The sequence below is a fragment of the Sus scrofa genome, chromosome 12 (assembly GCF_054392235.1).
Source record: "Sus scrofa isolate SSC_HxYL_T2T_F1_AM1 chromosome 12, Sscrofa_HxYL_maternal_Yorkshire_Landrace_v2.0, whole genome shotgun sequence".
In the NCBI taxonomy this organism is placed as follows: domain Eukaryota; kingdom Metazoa; phylum Chordata; class Mammalia; order Artiodactyla; family Suidae; genus Sus; species Sus scrofa.
In genome coordinates this window covers 22,218,065-22,229,326 of record NC_139394.1, presented here as the reverse complement: position 1 = coordinate 22,229,326, position 11,262 = coordinate 22,218,065, and the positions used below count along the sequence as shown (strand labels likewise).

Below are 11,262 nucleotides of genomic sequence, written 5' to 3'. Positions count from 1 at the left end.
GTCCTGGGGAGGGAGAGTTAAGGCCCAGGGCTGCCAGGCCTGGAAACCCCTGCAGAGAGAACTTGCCCCTGCCTGGGTGTGAAGACCCTTGCTTCCTGGCTTTGCCTTGGTGGCTGTCCTTCCTCCCTTCTGCCCTTACTGGGCTGGCAGCTCTGCCCATCAGCAAAGTCAAGTTCTCTGTTAAGTCTTCCTGGAGGAAAGATGAGCTGCGCAAAAGAAGCAGAGGGAATTCCCATTGTGGTGCAGGGGAAACGAATCCGACTAGGAACCATGAGGTTGCAGGTTCGAGACTTGGCTTCGCTCAGTGGGTTAAGGATCTGGCATTGCCGTGAGCTATAGTGTAGGTCTCAGACGTGGCTCGGATCCTGCATTGCTGTGGCTCTTGTGTAGGCCAGCAACTGTAGCTCCAATTCAACCCCTAGCCTGGGAACCTCCATATGCCGGGGGTGTGGCCCTAAAAAGCAAAAAAAAAAAACCAAAACCAAAACCAAATGAAGCAGAGGTCATTACTTCCTGTGGACTCTGTCCATGGCCAGGGAGGAGGCTGGGTGGGGGCTGAGAGGGGCCCCTTCTGGAAGTGAGTGCAGCTGCGCAGCAGGGGCTACTCAATGGTGGTTCCAGGGCAGCCCCGGCCACGGGGCCACGGAGCTCAGCCCAAGATGTAGCAGCAGCTTGCTTCTTCCTGAGGCTCTGTGGGAAAGAGGACATCTCGGCAGCTCCCTCCTGCATCACTTGACGAGGTTTTCATGGTCTGTTGGCCCTGACTCTCTAGCAGCAGCGGGTCCAGAGGGGTCTGGGGGGGGCGTTGCCCTGGGACTGGAGGCGGGAGCACGAACCACCGTCTTGCAGGACCAGGATGATGACGGGGCTGTGGTCCAGGTCTCCAGGCCGGGCTGGCAGCTCGGGGCTCATCTGGAGCCTCTCCTCACCCCCCAGAGAGCCCGAGTGAGACCCTGGAAGCTAGCAGGGCTGTCACACATGCTCACCTCAGGCCCTGGCATGCACCAGAAATCTGGGGTCTCCTGTTTTTCCTGGCAGAGTGGTGGGAAAGGGGTCGTGAGGCAGGAAAACGGATGTGTCAGACATGTGGGGGACACAGAGGGGCTTAAGCGATGGCTTCTGCGACTGTCCTGCCATGGCCGGGGGTGTGGCACATGTGGTCTTCTCTAAGACACAGCCACCACCTGCCAGACCAGGTCCCTTTTCTGTTCAGCTGTCCATCTCTGAGGGAACAGCCCTGAATGCCGCAGGACCAGCTTTCGTACAAAGACAGATACTTTAGGAGTTCCCGTCGTGGTGCAGTGGTTAATGAATCCGACTAGGAACCATGAGGTTGTGGGTTTGGTCCCTGGCCTTGCTTGGTGGGTTCAGGATCTGGTGTTGCCATGAGCTGTGGTGTAGGTCACAGATGCGGCTCGGATTCCGTGTTGCTGTTGGACCCCTAGCCTGGGAACCTCCATATGCTGCAGGAGCGGCCCTAGAAAAGACAAAAAAAAAAAAAAAAGCCAGATACTTTATTTTCCATGACAGGAGCTGCGAGGCACCCATGGGTGTATTGGGGTGGGGTGGGGTGGGGCGGGGGTGGGAGGAGGCTCCTTGCCAGGCCCCAGCCTGTGACCTTGAGCATTTGGGCACTGCGACCTTGAGAACCTTCTCTGACATTCTGTGGTCTCTGGGGTGGGGCAGTGCCTGACCGCGGGCTGGGTGGGCTTGTCTCAGCCAGTCCCGTCAGCCCAGGGCCGCTTCAGTCCGGTTTGGTTTTCTGGGTTGAAATAATAACCCGTCAGGCCCAGCTTTGGCCAAAGATAATGATTCTCTGGCAGGGGCCCCAGCTGGGCGGGGGCAAGCACTTGTCCCTCATGGAGCGAAAATGGGCTCCTTCTCCGAGTCTCCTCTTCTACCCTCCTAGTGCGGTTTCCTCAGGACCCCAGACATGCTAGACAAACAATTCCAGCTTCTTGGGGGTCTTGATGGGGTCGGGGTGGGGCTGGTGAGACCACCCAATCTCTCTAAGCCTCTTGGGGTGGCTGCCTGTTTTTGCATTCCTGACTCTCTGCTGCCCTCGTGTGGCTATGAGGCCAGTTGCCACCACAGCACTATGGGTGGGTGGGGGTGTGTGTGTGTGTGTGTGTGTGTGTGTGTGTGTGTGTGTGTGTGTGTGTGTGTGTGTGTGTCTTGGAGGGACACACGCTTATGAGAAATTGCAAGAAGAGATGGGGCTAAAAAAATAATAAAAAAAGAAGAGATGTGGCTGATATTCATTTGCAATGGAGGAGATGAGATATCAAACTCATGAAGGCAGCTGGGTCATCTCTGACCATGGGGGCAAGTTCCCACTTGCTAAGCTTCCCAGCCTGAAGAATCCAGGGCAGGCGGATCTAGCTTTGTTCTGATCATAGCAGCTCAAGAAGCCATCAGAGAAATGGGGAAACGAACAGAGATGGAGGGAAAGAGAGTGAGTCCATTCCTCCTTTGGTTCTCAATCCTTGCCAACCACCTGCTCTCAGGCCAGCCTGGGACCAGGGCCTGTGGCTCCCAACCCAGCACCTGCTATCTGCCATAAAACGAGGGTCACAGGTCTCCAGCTCAGGCTGCTGTGTGTGTAGCGTCCAGGTGGATGGAGGCAGGGTCTTCAGAGGTTGTTTTCGTGGGGGAGTCCTCAGACGTGGATGTGCTTCAGAGTCCTAGGAAGCTTGTTAAGCTGGCCACTGACATCTAAGAACAACTGTTTCTATCTGTTGGCCTTCTTTAAGGGTGAGTTAACTGAGGCTCAGGGGGGTTTGGATGAAGGTCACTGCCAAAGGTCATAGTGAGTTCAAGGGTTTCAACTTGGTACAGTTCTCCTGCAGTGCAGTGCATTGGTCCATTTGTATGGAGACAGGCTCCTTGTTCGGGGGGGCGGGCGGGGGGATGCTGAGCAAGCCCCTTGGGATGTCTGGGAAGGTGCAGACGATGCTCCCTCCCCTACATCTTTTCTGGGTCCTGCAGCAGAGCACCCACCAGGCTGATGACCTGCGAGGCTGGCTGGACCGGGTCATACTCTGCAAAGAGGTGGCACACATTCTCCTGTGACTCCGTCTGGCTCTTGGCCACAAAGCCAAAGATCCTGGTGGGAGAAGAGAGCCTGAGTGAGTGAGGGGTGGGACCCAGGCAGGTACCAGGCTGGGAACAGGGAACTCAGCCTGCAGGAGAACCCAGCATTCCCCCAGCCCCCTCCCCAGCTGAGTGCTCCATCATCACGGAAGCTCCCCTGGGGGAGAATGTGCCTCCCTCATCAGACTGGGAGATCCCTGAGGTTAAGATCAAAGTTTCCTGGAGTTCCCGTCATGGCACAGCGGAAATGAATCTGACTAGGAACCATGAGGTTGTGGGTTCGATCCCTGGCCTCACTCAGTGGGTTGGGGATCCAGTGTTGCCATGAGCTGTGGTGTAGGTCAAAGATGCAGCTCGGATCTGGCATTGCTGCGGCTGTGGTGCAGGCCAGCATCTGTGGTTCCAATTAGACCCTTAGCCTGGGAACCTCCATGTGCCTCAAGCAAAAAAAAAAAAAAAGAAAAGAAAAAAAAAAAAAGAAAAAAAAGATCAAGGTTTCCCTTCTTTGGAAAGGGAGCCCCTGAGGATAGGACCCATTTATTCCCCATCAGAGTGGAGGCTTCCTGAGGGCAAAGATGTGTCTTGACTACTGGACCGAGGCAACCCTGCAGACTGAAGCCTGTGCCTCCTACGTAAGACTGAGAGCGTCCAGGCTCCTGTCTGCCCCATGAAACGGGAGGCTCTGGGAGGGCCGGGGCCTGTACCGTCCCCGGTCAAACCCATGGGCTCCTAAGGTCAGGGCGAAGGCTTCCCTCCTGCCCTAACTCCCTCCCCATGTTGAGTCTGGGCCCTGCTCTCATGGCAGCTGATGGAGTGGACGAGAAAGTCTTACCAGGAGGGCTTGCAGTACTTTTGCCACCTGTGGGAAAGGAACACGAAAGTCATGAGAACCGATTCTCCGTTACATCCACCGGACTCTGGCTGAGCATCGCGGACAAGGGCCAGCTGCTTCCCCACCCGCCCCGGGCCCCCCTCCCCTCGTTCTGTTGCCCTTGACCCTTGGAGGCTCAGAGGCTCTGTCTGGGACCCCAGTCCCAGAGTCAGTGGGCAGCTGGGCCCTGGATGGCCTTCTTAGTTTGGCTCAGCCTTGAACTTACTTCCGATGCTCGGGGTCCATGCCACAGAAGCGGAGGGTGGCGAGGGGATAGTGGCGCCGGAAAAATAGCCTGGGAGGAGGTGGGGGCGGGGGGAGAAAGGGAGCTGGTGAAAGCCTGTCCCAGAGTCCTGCCCTCCCTCCATCATCTCCAGTTCTCTGTCTGCCTGGAAGGCTCCCAGCTCCACCCCTGACAGCCTGCCTGCGGCCCAGGTTTGCACCTCTCTCTTTTCATCAAATGCATCTGCCTTGTGTCCCGTATTGAGGTTTTCTACCATCCTGCCCCCCACCCCCACCACCTACTAGGTCATTTAACTACTTGAGGAGAGGAATTAAGTCTGGTAGATTCTTTAATTTTTCTTTTTATGGTCGCACCCACGCATGGCATATGGAAGTTCCCAGGCTCGGGGCTGAATCGGAGCTGCAGTGCTGCCCTATGCCACAGTCACAGCAACGGGGGATCCGAGCTGCGACCAGAGCCACATCTGCCATCTACACCACAGCTCACAGCAGTGCTGGCTCCTTAACCCACTGAGTGAGGCCAAGGATCGAGCTGCATCCTCATGGATACTGGTTGGGTTCTTCACCCACTGAGTCACCATGGGAACTCCCATCTGGTGGTCTCTTATTCCTCCAGCCCAGGACCCGGATCCTGCTGGATTGAATCCCTGAGCCTGGGAAGGAGCATCCCATGATCAGCCGGAGCCTGGCCTACAGAAGATGTTCTATCAGCGGGTGCAGATTTAATCAGGGCCTGATGAATATTGGTTAATTCCAAATCCACCAGTCCTGATGGAGGACTTGGGCAGGAGGTCCTTGGACCGAGGCCCGGAGAAGGCAGAGAATTGCCCGCAGTCACTCCAGCATATCACTGACCCTCTTGGGTCCAGGAGCCCGAATTCCACCGCCATCACAGATCCCCAGCCGTGCCCTCCCGCGTACCCCGCCCAGCCCTGCAGCCCCAGGGCAAGGAAAGTCCCTCACTTCCGCTGGACGTCGGTCAGGGTGATGCCCTGCTCGGTGACTTTGAAGTGGACCACGGTGGGTGTGGGGAGGACGTCTGTCTCCAAGGCGGTCGTGATGGCCTTCTGCACGGCCAGGGCTCCGCTCAGGGTCTCCACGCTCACCGAGCTCAGGTACAGGGCGTGGCAGCCTGGGGGTTGCAGACACTGCGCTGGGGCCCTGCCAGAGTCCACCGGGTGCTCTGGAGGTCACCCAGGCCCTGGTTCCCCCTCTGCCCAGAGCCAGGGGCAGGGGTGCCTTCCCTTTGTGGGGATCTAGCAGGGCTGCTCTTTGAGCCATCAGGCAGGTGGGCAGGGAATGTGCGGGCGACTGAAATTTGGGGCCAACCCCAGAGGACTTTGGGATCCTCTGACGTTTGCACGGCTCTGGGCCCTGGCCCTCCAGCGGGGCGGGGGGCGGGGGGGGCGCCAATCTTCCTTCTGTCCCGTGACTGGTGCTGCCTCCATCCCGGGGGCCCTGGCTCTTTGCTGAGAGTAGGGAGAAGAGGCAGGAATGGGCAAGGGGTCCACAGGGCTCCGGGCACAGAGTGGGAGCTGTCACTCTGACAGTGCTGACCTGTGCGGGGCTTCTGGGTGTCAAGCAAGCCAGCATCCCCCAGGACTGGGGCCTGACCCTCCACAGAGGATCCCACCCCCAGGGCAGGTCTCTCAGGCCCCCAGAGACCCCCTGGGGCCACACCGGTCTGTGGGTGCCCGTTGTGTGCAGGATGGGGTATGAGCCTCGGCGCGCCCCTCCTCCCCGCCCCTCTTCCCCCTGGCTCGCCGCCCGCAGCCTCTGGTCCCGGGTGTACAGGGAGGGGGAGGAATGTGACACCTTGTTAAAGATGAAGAAATCAAGCTGCAACGGGAAACACGTGTGGGCCTGCGCGTGCGTGCGTGTGTGCCCAGGGCTGGGAGGTGCCCTCGGTGGGGGGCGGGGAGCACAGCCAAGCCTGGAGGGCCCCCCCGACCCCGCCACTCACCCGCAGATTTCTTCAGGCAGGAAGCCCGGCCGTCCGCAGAGGGGTCTGAGGCTCCGTCTCCACCTCCCAATTCTGAGCCAAAGCAAAGAACAGGCCCCCAGGGGTGGGGTGCAGTCAGTGGACCCCTCTGCTAGGAACTGGTCTCATTCAGCCCTTTGAACATCTCCCGCCTCTGCCCCTCCACCTTCAGGAAGTGACTCGGCTAAGAAACCAGGTGTGATTCCTGTAATTAGGCAAACGGAGCCGCCTTGGGGGCCCCCCTGAGGCCCCCCGCCTGGCTGGCAAGCCTTTGGATCCCCCTGCCCCTCCCCCGCCTCCAGCCCCAGGTCTGTGGCAGTGACCTGGTGCCCAGAGGCCCCTGACCTCCTGGTTTCCCTCGGGCCCCACTCCAAACCCAGGCCTTTTTTGTGCAGACAGCAGGGAAGCTCTAGCCATCCCCACAACAGGGGGCTCCCTGGCCTTGACTCCTGTCCCAGAACCCCCTTTGCTGCTCTCCTGCACACCCCGAGATGAGACACTCCGTCTAGGGGTGTGGCTGGGTTCTAAGCTGTGGACGGGGCTTCCTGATCTGGGTTGGAGGTCTGACTCTGCGCCCTTGGGCAAGTTACTTAACGCCCTGAATCTTCCTTTTCTTTCTTTTTTCTTTTTCAGGCTGTGCCCATGGCATGCAGAAGTTCTGGGGCAGGGATTGAACTTGTGCCACAGCAGCGACCTGAGCCACAGCAGTGACAACACCAGATCCTTAACCTGCTGAGCCACCAGGGAACTCCTTCCTTTTCTTTTTTGTGAAACAGCAATGCCTGCTTCACAGGGTTGGCACGAGGTGTTTAGGAGTGATGGGATGCCCAGTAAATGTTGGACCAGGAAGTAAAAACTAAACCTTACCGCAGACTTTCTGTCATGGCTCAGCGGAAACGAACCTGACTAGTATCCATGAGGACGCAGGTTCGATCCCTGGCCCTGCTCAGTGGGTTAAGGATCCGGTGTTGCTGTGAGCTGTGGTATAGGTTGCAGACGTGGCTCGGATCTGGCATTGCTGTGGCTGTGGCATAGGCGGGCAGCTACAGCTCCGATTTGACCCTTAGCCTGGGAACCTCCATATGCCGCAGGGGCAGCCCTAAAAAAGACAAAAAATAAAAATAATAAAAATAAAAATAAACCTCACCATTCTGGCAGCTTTATGCCTCTTCCAACCTCTCAAGAAAGGCTACTATTTATCACACATCTGCTCTGCGTCAGGCGTTGTGCCAAGAGCCTCGCCTGAGCGCTCTCATTTAATCCACACACAATCCTACATGGAGGTAGGATGATGGCTGTGCCTGTTTTATAGATGAGGAAATGGAAGCTCGGCGTTCCCATGGTGGCTCAGTGGGTTAAGAAACCTCCCATAGTTTCTGTAAGGATGCGGGTTCGATCCCTGGCCTCACTCGGTGGGTTAAGGATCTGGCATTGCTGCACGCTGCGGTGTAGGTCACAGACATGGCTCGGATCCAGTGTTGCTGTGGCTGTGGCACAGGCCGCAGCTGCATCTCCAGTTTGACCCCTAACCTGGGAACTTCCATATGCTGCAGGTGCGGCTGTAAAAAGGAAAAAGAAAAAAAGAAAGAAAGAAATGGAGGCTCGGCGAAATTGACCTGCTCCAATTCTCACGGCTAGGAAGTGGCGATGTTAATGGATCCCAGAGCATGAGCTTTTTTTTTTTTTTTTTGTCTTTTTGGCTTTTTAAGGCTGCACCCGCGGCACATGGAGGTTCCCAGGCTAAAGGTCAAATTGGAGCTGTAGCCATTGGTCTACACCACAGCCACAGCAATGCCAAATCTGAGCCGCGTCTGTGACGTATACCACAGCTCACGGCAACACCAGATCCTTAACCCACTGAGCGAGGCCAGGGATCGAACCTGCATCCTCACGGATGCTAGTCAGATTTGTTTCTGCTGAGCCATGAACAGGCACGCCCAGAGCATGAAATTTTAACTCTGACCCTCAAATAATCCCCAAGGAAAGGCGAGGCGTGGCCACTGGGACCCTTTCTGCCGAGAACAAATACGTCTGCGGCCCCGGCCTACCTTTCTGTGGGATGACGAGTTTGCAGGGCAGGGCCAGGGCCATGATGGAGTGCTGGCACACGAAGGCAGAGAGGCTCCCTGCACGGAAACCGGAGCCCTGTGTCAGGACACCTGCCCCAGGCCATCCCTCAGCTCGGAGGGAAGCGTGGGGGGACCCCCAGGACCTGCCCCAGGCTGAGGAGACTCACCGAAGTAGGGCTCTTCGTCTGCTCCTTTGAGATGCACCCCTTTGGCAGAAGACTCAATGAGGAAGTGGCGGATGAGGTCGCTGCCGTCCTCGCCTGGATGGGGAACGCATGTGGATCGGAGTTCAAGGCCCAGCGTCAGCTGCTCATTTCCTGCCCAGCCTCCTCTGGGCCCATCCAGAGGTCACCTCATCCATCCCCCTGCCTCCGGGTGGGACTGCAGGGAGGAATCCCACCGAGTCCTCCTATGAAGGAGGTACCAGCACCTTGGCTCTAAGGCACCTCTGCCTAATTCTTCTTCTTCTGGGAGACCTTTCTCTTGGTTCCAATAGCAGCCAGGGCTGCTTCCCGACGCTCTTTGGATCAAATCATAACTCTTTGACCTGGTTCCTTCTCCCCCTCCCCACCCACTCCCAGGTGCTATTATTCTCCACCAGATGGTCCCTGCTGGCGCCAGGCTGGCCCTGGGACGGGGGACCACGCCCCCTGCCTCTTCTCCATCAGCGCACAGCTTCCTGCTTCCTTGGCAAGGCTTCCTCGATCACCGACACCGCCCAGAGGTCACTTTCTTGTTTAAACAGAGAGGTGTGGTGTAGAGAATGTGGACTTGGGGTTTGTATCCTCTTGTTCTATCACCTGCTTGCTCTGGGGGCGTCATTAACTCCCTCTCAGAGCTACCTTCTCCCTTTGTTGTATGACAGCTACAGTCCTGGGGCCGTGAGGGGCTGTGACCCAGGTACCTTGAAATCTCGTGATCTCTTTCCCTCTCTTTCCCCAGGAGGTCTGCCCAGTGCCTGGGGCAAAGCGGTGGCTCCACCAGGTTGTTGTGTGTGCAGGACCACAGGGGCTAAGCTAGCACGCATATTCTTCCTGCATTAGCTTCCTTCATGATAAAGCCAGTCTGGACAGAGGTGGGCACCCCCCGAAGAGAGGGGGGCTGAGACCTGCCTCCTCTTCCCACCATGAGTCAGGGCAGGGAACCTGGGGTCTCAGGGAGGCAGAGGCAGCTCAGGGGCTTCTCACGGAGCCTCAGGGCCTGGGGGGAGGCCGGGGCGGGGGCAGCTGGGAGGGTACCGAGATGGACCCTCCTCCCAGGAATCTTTATGGGACTGGCCCAAGGTCGCCCTACAAGCTGGGGCCAGAACCGGGACTGGAACCCCCCCACCCACCCTGTTGCCTCCGAGAAGCCTTGAGCGAGGACAGAGACAGGCGCCTACCTGGTCGGTTCTGCGCAGGCACGGGGGCCTCGTGCACCTTGAGAGCAAGGCCGAAGGAGCCTCGGTATGAAGAGCTGTCCCTCACGATGAAAGCCCCTGGTTCCTCCTTCCTCAGCAGCTCAATGGCTGGAATGATCCTTGGGTCAGAGAGTATCACCACCCCATCCAGACACCCTCCGTGCCTCAGCCCCCCCTGGGTCTTCATGGAGCAGAGTCACTCTTTACAGAATCCCCTCTCGTTCCCGGGAAGTCCTTTCTCTTGTCTAATCTCTACCAGTCCTGCTGCAGCCATTATTCCTTCAGGTCATGGGGTCCCCAGGACATCCCCCCTGCCCTGGACCTACCACTTGCTGTTCCCTCCCCTGCAGGGCCCCAGGGCCCCATCTGCCTGATGTGGGTGACAGACGCAGGCCCGATTCCTGGGTCCCTCGTTCATTCCCTGAAACACAGTGCTGCCCTTTTACCTTGCTCTCTGGTGATGCTTGGCTTGAACCAGTACTTAGATGTGTCCATCACAAACTTCATGGTGGGCTGCATGTCCCTGGTGGGTCCTGGAGGCAGACAGGGGAGGGGGACCCCTGTTGGCTGGATAGAGGGGACCCGAGAGACCCTCCCCCTCCCCTGGCCAGCGGTCCCATTCAACCCACCCTCCGCTCCCCCGACGCCACGGTATTGTCAACTGCCTAAAGAGGAAAAATCCACGGGAAGAAGCCCGGGGCTTGGTGCATCTAGGATTTTACAGTCTCCCCCTGTATCCTTGGTAATGGATCACAAATAAATAGATGCAATCTTGGTTTAATGAGAAACAGTTTCTCAAAGTGAATATTGCACGGTAGAGACTGGAATGAGGAATACATGGGGGATTCTGAGATGCACCGTTTGTTTGATTTCACTCTTCCTCCCCCCTTCAATAATCCTAGGAGTTCCTTGTGGGGGATGTACATTCAGTTTGCAAAAGAAAATGAAGGAAAGGGAGAAAGAAAGGAAAACAGCAGATCTGGGCAGAAGAGCCCAGGAGATGGGATTCTTTTCTCCTTTTTTTTTTTTTTTTTTGGCCGCCCTGCAGCATATGACGCTCCTGGGCCAGGGATCAGATCCGAGTCACAGCTGTGATCAGCACCGCAGCTGTGGCAATGCCGGATCCTTAACCCACTGTGCCTGGCTCCTGGGATCGAACCTGCGTCCCAGGGCTCCAGAGACACTGCCCATTGCACTCGAGTGGGAGCTCCAGGAGACAGGATTCTTGATTCTGAATTGGGACAACTGTCTGGCTCCTGAAGCCCAGAGGGGGACAAAGCCCAGAGTGAACAACAGCCGCGACAAAGCCCCTGAGGGTCTTTGTAGCTTTAATAGCCTCAGAAATGAACATGGATTTTGTATTGAGACTATTTTGCAGAATTTGATAAGATCCCAGGGGATGGGGAGTGATCCTCTGGGGCATCCCCAGGATGGGGCGATCACCAGACTAGGTAAAGGTGCTCTTGGCGATGCTCAAAGGCCCGTTTCCTGGGTCCCTAAGGCAGCTGGGCAGTGCTTCTCAGTTTCTGGCCTCTTGAAAAGGTGTGCTGTGGCCAGTTGAGAGCAACTCCTAAAAAAATGTACTGAAATCTGCAAACGATTTGTC

The 11,262-nt window shown here is 57.2% G+C and overlaps 1 protein-coding gene across 1 annotated transcript in view; it reads right to left on the bottom strand.

The window, feature by feature from the left end:
• Positions 1-1,499: 1,499 nt before the first annotated feature.
• The window catches only part of TNS4 (tensin 4), a 28,011-nt gene continuing 18,248 nt past the window's right edge, over positions 1,500-11,262 (bottom strand). The window contains exons 5-13 of the mRNA XM_003131470.5: positions 10,103-10,189; positions 9,639-9,764; positions 8,425-8,517; positions 8,237-8,314; positions 6,171-6,242; positions 5,171-5,339; positions 4,191-4,259; positions 3,926-3,952; positions 1,500-3,106 (exon numbers count right to left, since the gene is read on the bottom strand). Of these exons, the coding sequence (XP_003131518.1) occupies positions 2,965-3,106; positions 3,926-3,952; positions 4,191-4,259; positions 5,171-5,339; positions 6,171-6,242; positions 8,237-8,314; positions 8,425-8,517; positions 9,639-9,764; positions 10,103-10,189 (863 nt within the window). The 3' untranslated portion in view covers positions 1,500-2,964. The remainder of the gene's footprint in view (positions 3,107-3,925; positions 3,953-4,190; positions 4,260-5,170; positions 5,340-6,170; positions 6,243-8,236; positions 8,315-8,424; positions 8,518-9,638; positions 9,765-10,102; positions 10,190-11,262) is intronic.